Below are 17957 nucleotides of genomic sequence, written 5' to 3'. Positions count from 1 at the left end.
TTCTGGAAATTTGGACTGGGTTTGGACCAAAGTACGCCATAATCTGAAAGAGGCAAATAGGAGGTGAAAGAAATATTTTGACAAGAAAAGAAGGGAGGCGTTGTTTGCAGTTGGGGACATGGTCTGGTTGTCCTCTAGGAATCTGCGTTTGAAGATCCCTTCTAAAAAACTGGGGCCTAAGTTTGTAGAACCCTTCAAAGTGGTTCAGGTTGTCAACTCGGCAGCGATGAGATTAGACATCCCCTCGTCCTGGAGAATTAATTCAGTTTTTCATGTATCCTTACTGAAGAAAGTTGACACACCAGATAAGGAGGCGATGCCGACTGTTTCTCCAGTTGATGAGGATGGTGAGTTTGAGATTTCACGCATTTTAGATTCCAGGTGGCACAGAGGAAGGTTGCAGTATCTCGTGTCCTGGAAGGGTTTCGGTCCCGAGGATAATTCCTGGATGAAAGCTGAGGACGTCTCGGCCTCAAGGCTGATTAAGGCTTTTCACAGGACATTTCCAAATAAGGCTCGGCCAAGAGGATCCGCCTCGTAAAAGGGGAGGTACTGTTAGAATCTGTTTTGTTTTTTGACCTTCCGCCATCTTGTTGTGGTTTTCTGGCTGCTGGTCTTTTTCCTCTGGTGCTGGGTTGTCTTAGGTCAGGTGATTGCATCACCCTTTATTACCCAGCACCTGCCTCCCATTCCTTGCTGGACAACAGTGTTAATCCGCTAGAGTCCTGGCTAGGTGCTTTGATAGCTTTCTGTGTTTGATATTGTGCAGTTCTGAGATCTCTGGTTCTGCTATCTTTAGTTTCTGTTTTCAGTTGGTTTCTGCAGCCTTCTCTGTGTTTTCTATTAGTAGGTGACCTGTTTTTATACCCAGTCCTTAGATCTTTCAGGGACCTCCCTCCCCCTATCTATAGGTCATTGCTGAGATTAACCTAGGATCATCGGTGGGTCTATTCGCAAGGAATGGGTCGCCCACTCCATCGTAGGGTATCAGCCTAGTCATAGTGAAGGGTCAGTTTTCCCCCTTCTATCCTAGTTCTGTGTTGCAGTTCTGTAACACCTATTTTTCACTGTTCTTAGTCACCCTCTCACCTCTTGCTGACTGTTCTTAGTCACCCTCTCACCTCTTGCTGACTGCTTATTCTCCCTCTCACCTCTTACTGACTGTTCTTAGTCGCTCTCTCGCCTCTTTCTTACTGTTCTTAGTTGCCCTCTCACCTCTTGCTGACTGTTCTTAGTCGCCCGCTCACATCTTGCTGACTGTTCTTAGTCACCCTCTCACCTCTTGCTGACTGTTCGTAGTCACCCTTTCACCTCTTGCTGACTGTTCTTAGTCGCCCTCTCACCTCTTGCTGAATGCTTATTCGCCCTCTCACCTCTTACTGACTGTTCTTAGTTGCTCTCTCACCTATTTCTTACTGTTCTTAGTTGCCCTCTCACATATTGCTGTCTATTCTTAGTCACCCTTTCTTAGTTGAGATGAATGATGCCGCTCTGATATGAATAACACCACCATCGAGATGAAAGACACCATCCCCATGATGAATGACACCTCCCTCAAGATGATGGACACCACCTTCAAGATGAATGACACCACCCTCAAGATGAATGACACCCTCCTGAGATGAATGACAAACCCCTGAGATGTATGACACCCCCGAGATGAATGATACACCCCTTGAGATGACAGACACCACATCTGAGATTAATTACACCATGGCAAGATGAATGACACCCCATCGAGATGTCAAACACCACCCCTGAAATGAATGACACAAACCCTGAGATGTCAAACACCGTCCTGGAAATGAATGTCATCACCTTCAAGATGAATGACACCGCCCTCAAAATGAATGACACCACCCATCGAGGTGCTGCACCCCACTGCTGAGACAGTATACTGCTTGCCGGGATTATTCTCGCTGCATCTGAAATGTTGATTTGCCAAATCTAATTTGCATAATATAGAGCCTACATATGCAAATTGCCTCTTCAGAGGGGAAGAGAGAAGGCTAGAATTCTAGAACTCTCCAGATCTGATTCATCTTCCTTTTCCTTGGCTGCGGGTGAAGAGGAAGCGAAGATCACATTCATGAGGAAGTCCAGAGCGCCCTGTCCTTGACTCCACTGACACTTCTACTTTCTGTATGTTGTCAGGTTCCTGTTCATCCAGATGCACAACTTCTCCGAAGCTCACCATAAGGTCCAGACGACAAGGTAAGGTCTACTTCTCTATGGGTCCCTAGTCCACACCATCAGAAGGGCTTGTGGGGGGCTGAGACCCCCGGGATCCCTGCTGATACCGTCAGCCCCCCTTCTTGTTCCTCTATATTAGGGTGCAGCTGATTAGCGGTATCGGGGAGGTAAAAGGCATCATAAAAACAAATGGATCCAATTCATCAAATCTTTCACTCCAGAATTCTATCATAAAAGCTTTGAAAAGTCACAACTCAGTGTTGTGCCAAAATCATGCAATCTTTGGTGGTTTCATGACAGGGGCAAGACAGAGGCGCCACAGCTCATTTAATGCTTAGATGTAACTGTCCATACCCCAGAAAGCTCGGCAACTGGCTACAGTGAGGTTCCTGGAGCTATGAAGAGAGGCATGCCACCAGGGAGGTTCCTGGCGCAGCATGAAGGGGCACGCCACCAGTGAGGTTTTTTGGTGCAGTGCAGAGAGGTACGCCACCAGTGAGGCTCCTGGCGCAGCGCAGAGGCACGCCACCAGTGAGGTTTTTGGTACAGCGCAGAGAAAAACGCCACCAGGGAGGTTCCTGGCGCAGCATGAAGGGGCACGCCACCAGGGAGGTTCTTGGTGCAGCACAGAGAGGCACGCCACCAGTGAGGTTCCTAGTGCGCAGAGAGGCACGCCACCAGTGAGGTTCCTGGCGCAGCGTGGAGGGGCACGCCACCAGTGAGGTTCCAGGCGCAGCGTGGAGGGGCATGCCACCAGTGAGGTTTTTGGTGCAGTGCAGAGAGGTACGCCACCAGTGAGGCTCCTGGCGCAGCGCAGAGGCACGCCACCAGTGAGGTTTTTGGTACAGCGCAGAGAGAAATGCCACCAGAAAGGTTCCTGGCGCAGCATGAAGGGGCACGCCACCAGGGAGGTTCTTGGTGCAGCGCAGAGAGGCACGCCACCAGTGAGGTTCCTAGTGCAGCGCAGAGGCACGCCACCAGTGAGGTTCCTGGCGCAGCGTGGAGGGGCACGCCACCAGTGAGGTTCCTGGCGCAGCATGGAGGGGCATGCCACCAGTGAGTTTTTTGGTGCAGTGCAGAGAGATACGCCACCAGTGAGGCTCCTGGCGCAGCGCAGAGGCACGCCTCCAGTGAGGTTTTTGGTACAGCGCAAAGAGAAACGCCACCAGGGAGGTTCCTGGCGCAGCATGAAGCGGCACGCCACCAGGGAGGTTCTTGGTGCAGCGCAGAGAGGCACGCCACCAGTGAGGTTCCTAGTGCAGCGCAGAGAGGCACGCCACCAGTGAGGTTCCTGGCGCAGCGTGGAGGGGCACGCCACCAGTGAGGTTCCTGGCGCAGCGTGGAGGGGCATGCCACCAGTGAGGTTCCTAGTGCAGTGCAGAGAGGCATGCCACCAGTGAGGTTCCTGGAGCAGCATCGAGGGGCATCCATCAGTGAGGTTCCTGGCGCAGCATGGAGGGGCATGCCACCAGTGAGGTTCCTAGTGCAGCGCAGAGAGGCACGCCACCAGTGAGGTTCCTGGCGCAGCGTGGAGGGGCATGCCACCAGTAAGGTTCCTGGTGCAGCGCAGAGAGGCACGCCACCAGTGAGGTTCCTAGTGCAGCGCAGAGAGGCACGCCACCAGTGAGGTTCCTGGCGCAGCACAGAGAGGCACGCCACCAGTGAAGTTCCTGGCGCAGTGCAGAGGCACGCCACCAGTGAGGTTCCTGGCGCAGAGTGGAGAGGTACGCCACCAGTGAGGTTCCTGGCGCAGCGCAGAGAGGCACGCCACCATTGAGGCTCCTGGCGCAGAGTGGAAAGCTACGCCACCAGTGAGGTTCCTGGTGCAGCGCAGAGGCACGCCACCAGTGAGGTTCCTGGCGCAGAGTGGAGAGGTACGCCACCAGTGAGGCTCCTGGCGCAGCGCAGAGGCACGCCACCAGTGAGGTTTTTGGTACAGCGCAGAGAGAAATGCCACCAGGAAGGTTCCTGGCGCAGCATGAAGGGGCACGCCACCAGGGAGGTTCTTGGTGCAGCGCAGAGAGGCACGCCACCAGTGAGGTTCCTAGTGCAGCGCAGAGAGGCACGCCACCAGTGAGGTTCCTGGCGCAGCATGGAGGGGCATGCCACCAGTGAGTTTTTTGGTGCAGTGCAGAGAGGTACGCCACCAGTGAGGCTCCTGGCGCAGCGCAGAGGCACGCCACCAGTGAGGTTTTTGGTACAGCGCAAAGAGAAACGCCACCAGGGAGGTTCCTGGCACAGCATGAAGCGGCACGCCACCAGGGAGGTTCTTGGTGCAGCGCAGAGAGGCACGCCACCAGTGAGGTTCCTAGTGCAGCGCAGAGAGGCACGCCACCAGTGAGGTTCCTGGCGCAGCGTGGAGGGGCACGCCACCAGTGAGGTTCCTGGTGCAGCGTGGAGGGGCATGCCACCAGTGAGGTTCCTAGTGCAGTGCAGAGAGGCATGCCACCAGTGAGGTTCCTGGAGCAGCATGGAGGGGCATCCATCAGTGAGGTTCCTGGCGCAGCATGGAGGGGCATGCCACCAGTGAGGTTCCTAGTGCAGCGCAGAGAGGCACGCCACCAGTGAGGTTCCTGGCGCAGCGTGGAGGGGCATGCCACCAGTAAGGTTCCTGGTGCAGCACAGAGAGGCACGCCACCAGTGAGGTTCCTAGTGCAGCGCAGAGAGGCACGCCACCAGTGAGGTTCCTGGCGCAGCACAGAGAGGCACGCCGCCAGTGAGGTTCCTGGCGCAGTGCAGAGGCACGCCACCAGTGAGGTTCCTGGCGCAGAGTGGAGAGGTACGCCACCAGTGAGGTTCCTGGCGCAGCGCAGAGAGGCACGCCACCATTGAGGCTCCTGGCGCAGAGTGGAAAGCTACGCCACCAGTGAGGTTCCTGGTGCAGCACAGAGGCACGCCACCAGTGAGGTTCCTGGCGCAGAGTGGAGAGGTACGCCACCAGTGAGGTTCCTGGTGCAGCGCAGAGGCACGCCACCAGTGAGGTTCCTGGCGCAGAGTGGAGAGGTACACCACCAGTGAGGTTCCTGGCGCAGCGCAGAGGCACGCCACCAGTGAGTTTTCTGGCGCAGCACAGAGAGGCACGCCACCAGTGAGGTTCCTGGCGCAGCGCAGAGGCACGCCACCAGTGAGGTTCCTGGCGCAGCACAGAGAGGCACACCACCAGTGAGGTTCCTGGCGCAGAGTGGAGAGGTACGCCACCAGTGAGGTTCCTGGGGCAGCGCAGAGAGGCACGCCACCAGTGAGGTTCCTGGTGCAGAGTGGAGAGGTACGCCACCAGTGAGGTTCCTGGCGCAGAGTGGAGAGGCACGCCACCAGTGAGGTTCCTGGCGCAGAGTGGAGAGGTACGCCACCAGTGAGGTTCCTGGCACAGCGCAGAGGCACGCCACCAGTGAGGTTCCTGGCGCAGAGTGGAGAGGCACGCCACCAGTGAGGTTCCTGGTGCAGAGTGGAGAGGCACGCCACCAGTGAGGTTCCTGGTGCAGAGTGGAGAGGTACGCCACCAGTGAGGTTCCTGGCGCAGCGGCACGCCACCAGTGAGGTTCCTGGCGCAGAGTGGAGAGGTACGCCACCAGTGAGGTTCCTGGCGCAGCGCAGAGGCATGCCACCAGGGAGATGCTCCTGTTTCATGAAGAGCATGCTGCCCATCATAAATCAGCAGTGTCTGACTCCAGCGCAGCACATAATCAAAGCCAGCGACAACTATGCCAGGCTTGAGGAGTCAGGTCAGTAGACTTTCTATATGTGGCCTCGGAAGCACAACGGGCACTGATAGGAAACCATGGAGGGAAGAACACAGAAATGTTGGGAATGAACCCACCATGATTATGCCTAGCTTAATGGGGAAAAGAGAGGGCTTAGTAGGGGAGCACTAGCACTGAGAAAAGCTTCTGCTGTGCATGGGTGTTCAGTGTGTATGAATTGTGTTTGCTGTGAATGTGTGTCTGGTGTGTGTGTATTATGTATTGTGTGTGTATGCTGAGCATGTGCATATGTGTGTATGTGAGTGTGAAGTGTGTGTCTATTGTATGTGTAGTGTGTGCTGTGCGTGTGTCTAATGTGTATGTGAAGTGTATGGTATGTGTGTCCAGTGTGCGTGTGTAGTGTTTGTGCTGTGAATTATTGTCTAGCGTGTTTGCTGTGCATGTGTGTGGTGTGAGCTGTGCATGTGTGTCTAGTGTGTGGTGTGCAAGTGTGTCTTATGTGTGTGTAGTGTCTGCTGTGATCTGCATGTGTATAAGTGTGTGTTGTACATGTCTGTCTACTGTGTGAGAAGTGTGTGTCTAGTGTATATGTGTGTAGTGTGTGCTATGCATGTGTCTAATGTATGTGTGTGCAGTGCATGTGTTTAGTGAGTGTGTGTGCTGTGCATGTGTATCTAGTGTGTGTGCTCAGAGGTGTATCTAGGGTCTCTGGCATACCTCCCAACTTTCAAGGAAGGGAAAGAGGGACAAAGTCAGCGGCGCGCTTAGCGCGCCGCTGCAAATTTTAGGCCACACCCATTTCACAACTAGCCACGCCCCAACCACACCCATTTAGCACTTCTGATCACAATGTTTCGTTAACAATAATTATGAACAAAAAAATATGGCCACACACGACGCTCCATACTGTACAATGGCCACACACGACGCTCCATACTGTACAATGGCCACGCACGACGCTCCATACTGTACAATGGCCACGCACGACGCTCCATACTGTACAATGGCCACACACGACGCTCCATACTGTACAATGGCCACACACGACGCTCCATACTGTACAATGGCCACGCACGACGCTCCATACTGTACAATGGCCACGCACGACGCTCCATACTGTACAATGGCCACGCACGACGCTCCATACTGTACAATGGCCACACACGACGCTCCATACTGTACAATGGCCACACACGACGCTCCATACTGTACAATGGCCACAAACGACGCTCCATACTGTACAATGGCCACACATGATGCTCCATACTGTACAATGGCCACACACGACGCTCCATAGTGTACAATGGCCACACACGACGCTCCATACTGTACAATGGCCACACACGACGCTCCATACTGTACAATGGCCACACACGACGCTCCATACTGTACAATGGCCACACACGACGCTCCATACTGTACAATAGCCACACGACGCTCCATACTGTACAATAGCCACACACGACGCTCCATACTGTACAATGGCCACACACGACGCTCCATACTGTACAATGGCCACAAACGACGCTCCATACTGTACAATGGCCACACACGACGCTCCATACTGTACAATGGCCACACACGACGCTCCATACTGTACAATGGCCACACGACGCTCCATACTGTACAATGGCCACACACGACGCTCCATACTGTACAATGGCCACACACGACGCTCCATACTGTACAATGGCCACACACGACGCTCCATACTGTACAATGGCCACACACGACGCTCCATACTGTACAATGGCCACACACGACGCTCCATACTGTACAATGGCCGCACACGACGCTCCATACTGTACAATGGCCACACACGACGCTCCATACTGTACAATGGCCATTGGCCACACGACGCTCCATACTGTATAATGGCCCCACATGATGCTGCGTACAGTATACTTGCCCCACGTGATGGTCCATACAGTATAATGGTGCCACATGATGCTCTGTACAGTATAATGGCCCCACACGATGCTGGGTATAGTATAATGGCCACACATAATGCTGGGTACAGTATAATGGCCCCACACAATGCTGGGTGCAGTATAATGGCCACACATGGTTACGCCACCCCCATCATTGCCTTCTCCATCACTACACACAGACACCTTTCACCGTGCTCCCTCGCAGCAGCCGGCAGCTTCCACTCCCACGGCGCTGAATGGTGTCATCCAGCTGTGCCGCTGACTGCTCATGTCGCTGCAGCTGTGATACGCCACTGATAAAGACCTCCGTGTCTCCTGTGCCAGTCAGTGTCAGAGCGAGGAGCAATATCTGCTCCGATCTGACAGCCAGAGTCCGCTCCGTACACCTCGTACACACACGGCTCCGCTCCGTACACCTCATACACACACGGCTCCTCCCCATACATCTCGTACACACACGGCTCCACTCCGTACACCTCGTTCACACACGGCTCCACTCCGTACACCTCGTACACACGGCTCCACGCCGTACACCTCGTTCACACACGGCTCCACTCCGTACACCTCGTACACACACGGCTCCACTCCATACACCTCGTACACACACGTCTCCGCTTCGTACACCTCATACACACACGGCTCCTCTCCATACATCTCGTACACACACGGCTCCACTCCGTACACCTCGTACACACACGGCTCCGCTCCATACACCTCGTACACACACGTCTCCGCTTCGTACACCTCATACACACACGGCTCCTCTCCATACATCTCGTACACACACGGCTCCACTCCGTACACCTCGTACACACACGGCTCCGCTCCATACACCTCGTACACACACGTCTCCGCTTCGTACACCTCATACACACACGGCTCCTCTCCATACATCTCGTACACACACGGCTCCACTCCGTACACCTCGTTCACACATGGCTCCACTCCGTACACCTCGTACACACGGCTCCACTCCATACACCTCGTACACACACGGCTCCTCTCCGTACACCTCGTTCACACACGGCTCCTCTCCGTACACCTCGTACACACGGCTCCACTCCGTACACCTCGTACACACACGGCTCCACTCCGTACACCTCGTACACACACGGCTCCGCTCCATACACCTCGTACACACATGGCTCTGCTCCATACACGTCGTACACACATGACTGCGCTCCATACACCTTGCACATGCGGCTCCGCTCCGTACACCTCGTACACACACGGCTCCGCTCCGTACACATTGCACACGCTGCTCTGCTCCATATACCTTGCACACACACGGCTCCGCTCCGTACACCTCATACACACACGGCTCCTCTCCATACATCTCGTACACACATGGCTCCACTCCGTACACACACGGCTCAGCTCCGTACACCTCGTTCACACACGGCTCCACTCCGTACACCTCGTTCACACACGGCTCCACTCCGTACACCTCGTACACACACGGCTCCACTCCGTACACCTCGTACACACACGGCTCCTCTCCGTACACCTCGTTCACACACGGCTCCACTCCGTACACCTCGTTCACACACGGCTCCACTCCGTACACCTCGTTCACACACGGCTCCACTCCGTACACCTCGTACACACACGGCTCCACTCCGTACACCTCGTACACACACGGCTCCACTCCGTACACCTCGTACACACACGGCTCCACTCCGTACACCTCGTACACACACGGCTCCGCTCCATACACGTCGTACACACATGACTGCGCTCCATACACCTTGCACATGCGGCTCCGCTCCGTACACCTCGTACACACACGGCTCCGCTCCGTACACATTGCACACGCTGCTCTGCTCCATATACCTTGCACACACATGGCTCCGCTCCGTACACCTCATACACACACGGCTCCGCTCCGTACACCTCATACACACACGGCTCCTCTCCATACATCTCGTACACACATGGCTCCACTCCGTACACACACGGCTCAGCTCCGTACACCTCGTACACACATGGCTCCGCTCCGTACACCTCGTACACACACGGCTCAGCTCCGTACACCTCGTACACACATGGCTCCGCTCCGTACACCTCGTACACACACGGCTCTGCTCCATACACCTTGCACATGTGGCTCCGCTCCGTACACCTCATACACACACAGCTCTTCTCCGTACACCTCGTACACACACACGGCTCCGCTCCATACACATTGCACACGCTGCTCCGATCCACACACCTTGTACACACACGGCTCTGCTACATCCACACTGTAAACACCTCCTGACCTCACACATATGCTTACCTTCCAGCGTCATGACAACCAGCAGAGTCCTGTACACGGAGGTCCTCCCGATCATGTGACCCCCTGACTCCTCCCATCCTGTGACTTCATCACAGGTCCTGAGCCTATGCGCACAGAGCAGCCAATATGCTGCAGTTCTCTGCGGGCGGGTGCAGGGGCTCAGGGACTGGGTGATATGTACACCTCCCAACCAGTGCGGGACAACTAATGTCCCTCCCGGGATCCCGGGGCTGACTGTCAAAATCAGGACAGTCCCGCGGGATCCGGGACGGTTGGGAGGTATGTCTCTGGCACCCAGGCCAAGAATTCAGTTTGGTGCACCCCCCTCCACCAAGGACATATGCGATTTGCACACTCAGTCATGTACCCACGAGCTCCTCTCCCTAATGCTCTCAATGTTCAGTGAAAAATTGAGAGAAGCAGAAGAGAAGCTCGTTGTCACAGGACCACAAGTATGAAAGTCGCATATGAGTGAAGTGTCCATGTGACGACTGCCGGAACCTGCAGAGCTGAATCCTGACATCGCAGCTTCTGAATTCTCACAACTAATGCACTGCACACTTTTAGGATTCTCCCTTGCCAGTGGACAGTCATGTCAGCACAAGCATGTGATTTGTATACTTCTGACCACATTCCGACCAGACGTGCCCGGCCTCACTCAGTTCATTTTCATTGACGGCGGCCACATATGTCTAGTCAGCATGTGACCGCATGAATGTAAATCCCCAGCACAAGAGAATCCTAACAGCGTGCAGGGCGCACTGTGAGAATTCAGAAGTCTGCAATCACAAAGAATGACTGCAGACTCATCACAAACCTGGACATCCCCTTTAATGCTCCTAACTTAAATAAAAATATGAGAGTTAGTTAGTATCACAAATAACATTTACATCCAGGTACCTTATAGATGACGTCGTCTCTGGAGCCGTTCTCCTTCATTTCTTCATCTTGTCCAGACCCCATGATGAGTTTTCTCATCCACGGCCGTCTCTGCAGACTTCCATCTTCTCCGCTCTTTTGCAGAAAATCTCCACATGATGCCCTTAAAGATACAAGTGTCATTATAATGCTCCTGAATAAAAAATTGCCCCTCACCATATTGTCTGCATGCCCCCCATTCCCCTATACTGTTTTCTCATACGTGCCCCCCATCTCCCCCTTTGCTCTTCATTTTGTGTCCTCAGATCTCCCCCACACATTAAATCCCCCCATCCCCATGACAAATCTCCCCCCACACATTCAATCCCCCATCTCCACTCCAATTCTCCCCACACACAATAAATCCCCCCTCCCTACTCACATTAAATCTCCCCCCCACAATAAATCCCCACTCACATTAAATCTCCCCCCCACAATAAATCCCCCCATATTAAAAATCCCCCATCCAATAATATATCCCACCATCCCCACTCACATTAAATTCCCCCCACCCCACTCACATTAAATCCCCCCCACAATATATCCCCCCATCCCCTCACATTAAATCCCCCCACAATATATCCCCCCCATCCCCACTCACATTAAATCCTCCCCCAATATATCCCCCCCATCCCCACTCACATAAAATCCCCCCACAATATATCCCCCCCATTCCCACTCACATTAAATCCCCCCCCCCCCCCCGCACCTTTGGTGTCTTCAGCTCCACAGGAGCACTTACCACCGATCTGTATCTCTCCTGCTCTGCCTCTGAGTCTGCTCTGCCGCGCAGGTGAGTGACGTCAGCAGCGTGATCACATGACCTGATCACGCTGCTGGCGTCGCTCTGACCCAGCAGTCAGAGCTTCAATTGTACTCGCATCTCAGATGCAGTACAATTGAACACTGGGAGCCGGTGCGCCGCAGCTTCTCTGTCCCGGCTGTCAGCTTGACAGTCGGCACAGAGAACAGCTGACTCCCAGTGCGGGGGGCGGCAGAATGCAGCCGCCGGGGGGAGACACTGCGGACCGCCGCTTTAGGCGGCCCGACTGCGCCCCCCTGCCAGCTGCGCCCGGGGCACATGCCCCGGCTGCCTCCCCCTAGATACGCAACTGTGTGCACTGTGCATGTTGTGATGTGCATGTGTTCCTAATGTGTGTAGTGTGTATGTGAAGTGTATGCTATGTGTGTGTAGTGCATGCTGGGCATGTGTATCTAATGTGTGTGTGAAGTTTGTGTGCTGTGCATGTGTGCAAGACACACACTACACATACACTAGACACCCAAACTAGACACACATGCACAGCACACACTAGACACTGTGTGTACTGTGCATGTGTGTCTAAGAAGTGTATGATATGTGTGTCTAGTGTGTGCTGTGCATGTGTATCTTGTGTGTGTGAACTGTGTGAACTGTGTGTCTAGTGTGTGTCTAGTAAGTGACTGGTGTGTAAGTAATGTGTATGTTGCATTTATCTAATTTGCGACTTGTGTCTAGTGTATGCTGTGCACATGTGTCTAGTATGTGGCTGGTGTGTGTGGCGTATATTGTGTGACTGGGGTGTATGTGGCGCATATTGTTGACTGGTGTGTATGTGGCATACATTTGGTGTCTAGTGTGTGCCAGGTGTTTAATTAGTGTGTGATTATTGTGTGTCCTGTGTATGTGTGTCTAGTGTACCCGGTGTGTGCTGTGCATGTGTGACTGGTGTGTATGTGGTGTGTGTATGCTATGCATGTGTGTCTAGCGTGTGATGGGTGTGTATGAGGTTTGCATCTAGTATGTGTGCTGCGCATGTGTATCTAGTGTGGACCTGATGTGTATGTGGTGTGTATGCTGTGCATGTGTCTAGTGTGAGTGGTGTGTGTGCTGTGCATGTGTCTAGTGTGTGACAGGTGTGTATGTGCTGCACATGTGTGTATATTGTGTGACTGGTGTGTATGTGATATTTGTGTGCTGTGCATGTGTGTTTAGTGTGTACCTAGTGTGCATGTGGTGTGTGCTGTGCATATGTGTCTAGTGTGTGAAGGGTGTGTATGTGGGGTGTATCTAGTGTGTGTGCTGTGCATGTGTATCTACTGTGTACCTGGTGTGTATGTGTTCTACATGTGTGACATTGTGCACAGGAGCTCTATATATAGTGTACAGGTCATACAGTGATCACCAGTGACATAATACACAGGAGCTCTGTATATAGTATACAGGTAATACAGTGATCACCAGTGACATTATACACAGGACCTCTGTACATAGTATACAGTGTCAGTGTACAGGTAATACAGTGGTCATCAGTGGCATTACACACAGCAGCTTTGCACATAGTGAATAGTGTACAGAAAATACAGTGATCACCAGTGACATTATACACAAGAGCTCTGTACATAGTACAGTACACAGTGTCAGTGTATAGATAATACAGTGATCACCAGTGACATTATGCTCAAGAGTTCTGTATATAGTGTATAGTGTCAGTGTACAGGTAATACAGAAATCACCAGTGACATTATACTCAGGAGCTCTGAATATAGTGTATTGTGTACAAGTAATACAGTGATCACTGGTGAAAAGATCATCAGTGACATTATGCCCAGGAGCTCTCTATATAGTGTATAGTGTACAGGCAATACAATGATCACTAGTGACATTATATACAGGAGCTCTGTATATAGCATATAGTGTACAGGTAAAACAGTGATGACCAGTGACATTATACACAGGAGCTCTGTATATAGTGTATAGAGTACAGGTAATACAGTGATCATCAGTGACATTAAACAAAGGAGCTCTGTATATAGCATATAGTGTACAGGTAAAACAGTGATCATCAGTGATATTATACACAGGAACTCTGTATATTGTTGTGAACTGTGTTTCTGGGCTCCCTCTGGTGGTCACTAACGGTATTGTGTTAGGCATGTCTTGTTGCAGGCCTGAGCTCCAGCTGTGTCGTTAAGCAGCGGGTGTTCCCTATTTAAGTCTCCTCCGGACTCAGTCTCTTGCCTGGCATCGTTGTATCCAGACCTATATGGTCTCCTCCGGATTCCTTTCAGTCTGTCTCATGCAAGAAAAGCTAAGTCCGTTTTGTATAATTTGGATCGTTTGCATTTTTCAGTGTCTTTGTCCAGCTTGCTTAATATTTGATTTTCTGGCTCGCTGGAAGCTCTAGGGGGCTGATATTCTCCCTCCGCACCGTCAGTCGGTGTGGGGGGTTCTTGAATGTTCAGCGTGGATGTTTTTGTAGGGTTTTCTGCTGACCGCATAGTCCACTATCTATTTTCTGTCTATCTAGACTAGTGGGCCTCACTTTGCTGAATCTAGTTCATCTCTACGTTTGTGTTTTCCTCTTGCCTCACCGTTATTATCTGTTGGGGGCTTTCTATATCTTTGGGGTTCAATTTCTCTGGAGGCAAGTGAGGTCTTATTTTCCCTCTAGGGGTAGTCAGTTCTCCGGCTGGCTCGAGACGTCTAGAACCAACGTAGGCACGTTCACTGGCTGCTTCTAGTTGTGTGTGTTACGATCAGGTATGCGGTTAGCCCAGTTTCCACCTCCCTAGAGCAGTATTTATGTTTTTGCTATCTTGCCGGAATATCAGAGGTCCTCTACCACTGGGATCATAACAGTATGCCAGGCCGAAAGAAAATGTTTATTGCATCGCAGAAGCGGGATTAAAAAGAAGTGCTGAGTTTTTTGTTGTTTTTTTTTTGTTGCTGCAGTTTGCCTAGCTTCTTCCATCCCCTTTTTCTCTGAGTGGCTGGAACTCTGCTGCAGATATGAATGTCCAGACTCTGACTTCTAGTGTGGATCAGCTTGCTGCTAGGGTGCAAAGCATTCAGGATTTTGTTATCCATAGCCCTATGTCTGAACCAAAAATACCTATTCCGGAGCCGTTTTTTGGAGATAGATCTAAGTTCCTGAATTTTAGGAATAATTGCAAATTGTTTCTGTCTCTGAAACCTCGTTCCTCTGGTGATTCCGCTCAGCAAGTTAAGATTGTTATTTCCTTCTTGCGCGGCGACCCTCAAGATTGGGCCTTCTCCCTGGCGCCAGGAGATCCTGCATTGGTGAATGTTGATACGTTTTTCCTGGCACTTGGTTTGCTTTATGAGGAGCCTAATCTTGAAAATCAGGCTGAAAAGATGTTGCTGGCTATCTCTCAGGGTCAGGACGAAGCTGAGGTATATTGTCAAAAATTTCGGAAATGGTCCGTGCTTACTCAATGGAATGAGTGTGCACTGGCCGCAAATTTCAGAAATGGTCTTTCTGAAGCCATTAAAGATGTGATGGTGGGGTTTCCTATCCCTACAGGTCTGAATGATTCAATGGCTCTGGCCATTCAAATTGATCGACGTTTGCGGGAGCGCAAATCTGTTAATCCTTTGGCGGTGCTGTCTGAACGGTCACCTGATTCTATGCAATGTGACAGAATTTTGACCAGAGCCGAGCGACAAAATCATAGACGTCAAAATGGGTTGTGTATCTACTGTGGTGATTCAACACATGTTATCTCAGCATGCTCTAAACGCTTAAAAAAAATTGTTAATCCTGTCGCCATTGGTACTTTTCAGCCTAAGTTTATTTTGTCTGTGACTTTAATTTGTTCATTATCTTCTTACTCAGTTATGGCTTTTGTGGATTCTGGTGCTGCTTTAAGTCTGATGGATTTGTCGTTTGCCAAGCGCTGCGGTTTTGTCCTGGAGCCTTTGGAAAATCCTATTCCTCTTAGAGGAATTGATTCTACGCCATTGGCAGAGAATAAACCTCAGTATTGGACGCAAGTGACCATGTGCATGACTCCTGTACATCAGGAGGTGATTCGTTTTCTGGTACTGCATAAAATGCATGATGTTGTCGTTTTGGGTCTGCCATGGTTACAGGACCATAATCCAGTTTTAGATTGGAAAGCTATGACTGTGTCTAGTTGGGGGTGTCAGGGGATTCATGGCGATTCTCCATTGGTGTCTATTGCTTCTTCTACTCCTTCTGAGATCCCTGAGTTTTTGTCAGACTTTCAGGATGTATTTAATGAGGCCAGGTCCAGTGCCCTTCCTCCTCATAGGGACTGTGATTGTGCTATAGATTTGATTCCTGATAGTAAGTTTCCTAAAGAACGACTCTTTAATTTATCTGTGCCAGAGCATGCCGCGATGCGGAGTTATATAAAGGAGTCTTTGGAGAAGGGACATATTCGCCCATCCTCTTCTCCTCTTGGTGCAGGATTCTTTTTTGTGGGCAAGAAAGACGGGTCTTTGAGACCTTGTATAGATTATCGTCTTCTGAATAAGATCACGGTTAAATTTCAGTATCCTTTGCCATTGTTGTCTGATTTGTTTGCTCGGATTAAGGGATCCAGTTGGTTCACCAAGATAGATCTTCGTGGTGCGTATAACCTTGTGCGCATAAAGCAGGGAGATGAATGGAAAACGGCATTTAATACGCCCGAGGGTCATTTTGAGTACCTGGTGATGCCTTTTGGATTATCGAATGCCCCTTCTGTGTTTCAGTCCTTCATGCATGACATCTTCCGGAAATATCTGAATAAATTTATGATTATTTATCTGGATGATATTTTGGTTTTTTCTGATGATTGGGAGTCCCATGTGAACCAGGTCAGGATGGTGTTTCAGGTTCTGCGGGAGAATGCTCTATTTGTGAAGGGCTCAAAATGTATCTTTGGGGTACAGAAGGTTTCTTTTCTGGGTTTTATTTTTTCCCCTTCTACTGTGGAGATGGACCCAGTCAAGCTTCGTGTCATTCATGACTGGACTCAGCCCACGTCTGTTAAGAGCCTGCAGAAGTTCTTGGGCTTTGCTAATTTTTACTGTCGTTTTATCGCTAATTTTTCCAGCGTGGTTAAACCTTTGACGGATATGACCAAGAAGGGTTCTGATGTTGCTAATTGGTCTCCTGCGGCCGTGGAGGCCTTTCGGGAGCTGAAGCGTCGGTTTACTTCAGCGCCAGTCTTGTGCCAGCCGGATGTCTCTCTTCCCTTCCAGGTTGAAGTTGATGCTTCTGAGATTGGTGCAGGGGCTGTTTTGTCGCAAAAAAGTTCTGATGGCTCCGTGATGAAGCCATGCGCCTTCTTTTCAAGAACATTTTCGCCTGCTGAGCGGAACTATGATGTTGGTAATCGGGAGTTGTTGGCTATGAAGTGGGCATTTGAGGAGTGGCGACATTGGCTCGAGGGAGCTAGACATCGTGTGGTGGTCTTGACTGATCATAAAAATCTGATTTACCTCGAGTCTGCCAAGCGCCTGAATCCTAGACAGGCTCGTTGGTCGTTGTTTTTCTCCCGTTTTGACTTTGTGGTCTCGTACCTGTCTGGTTCGAAGAACGTGAAGGCTGATGCACTTTCTAGGAGTTTTGTGCCTGACTCTCCGGGAGTCTCGGAGCCGGCTGGTATTCTCAGAGAGGGAGTGATTTTGTCTGCCATTTCCCCAGATTTGCGACGAGTGCTGCAGAAATTTCAGGCTGATAGGCCTGATCGTTGCCCACCAGAGAGACTGTTTGTCCCTGACAGATGGACCAGCAGAGTTATTTCTGAGGTTCATTCTTCAGTGTTGGCGGGACATCCTGGGATTTTCGGTACCAGAGATTTGGTGGCTAGGTCCTTTTGGTGGCCTTCCTTGTCGCGGGATGTGCGTTCTTTTGTGCAGTCCTGTGGGATTTGTGCTCGGGCTAAGCCTTGCTGTTCTCGTGCCAGCGGGTTGCTTTTGCCCTTGCCTATCCCGAAGAGGCCTTGGACGCACATTTCCATGGATTTCATTTCGGATCTTCCGGTATCTCGGAAGATGTCTGTCATCTGGGTGGTGTGCGATCGTTTTTCTAAAATGGTCCATTTGGTGCCCTTGCCTAAGTTGCCTTCCTCCTCTGATTTGGTTCCTTTGTTCTTTCAGAATGTGGTTCGTTTGCACGGCATCCCTGAGAATATTGTGTC

At 51.4% G+C, this 17957-nt stretch overlaps 1 protein-coding gene across 1 annotated transcript in view; it reads left to right on the top strand.

Annotated features, from left to right (window-relative positions):
• Positions 1–217: 217 nt before the first annotated feature.
• Positions 218–17957, top strand: part of C1QB (complement C1q B chain) — a 58644-nt gene continuing 40904 nt past the window's right edge. Inside the window, exons 1-2 of the mRNA XM_077260509.1 lie at positions 218–347; positions 2155–2214. Coding sequence (XP_077116624.1) covers positions 227–347; positions 2155–2214 — 181 coding nt within the window. The 5' untranslated portion in view covers positions 218–226. The remainder of the gene's footprint in view (positions 348–2154; positions 2215–17957) is intronic.

Source organism: Ranitomeya variabilis, chromosome 4 (genome assembly GCF_051348905.1).
Source record: "Ranitomeya variabilis isolate aRanVar5 chromosome 4, aRanVar5.hap1, whole genome shotgun sequence".
Lineage (NCBI taxonomy): Eukaryota > Metazoa > Chordata > Amphibia > Anura > Dendrobatidae > Ranitomeya > Ranitomeya variabilis.
This window is presented reverse-complemented; position numbering and strand designations above follow the sequence as displayed.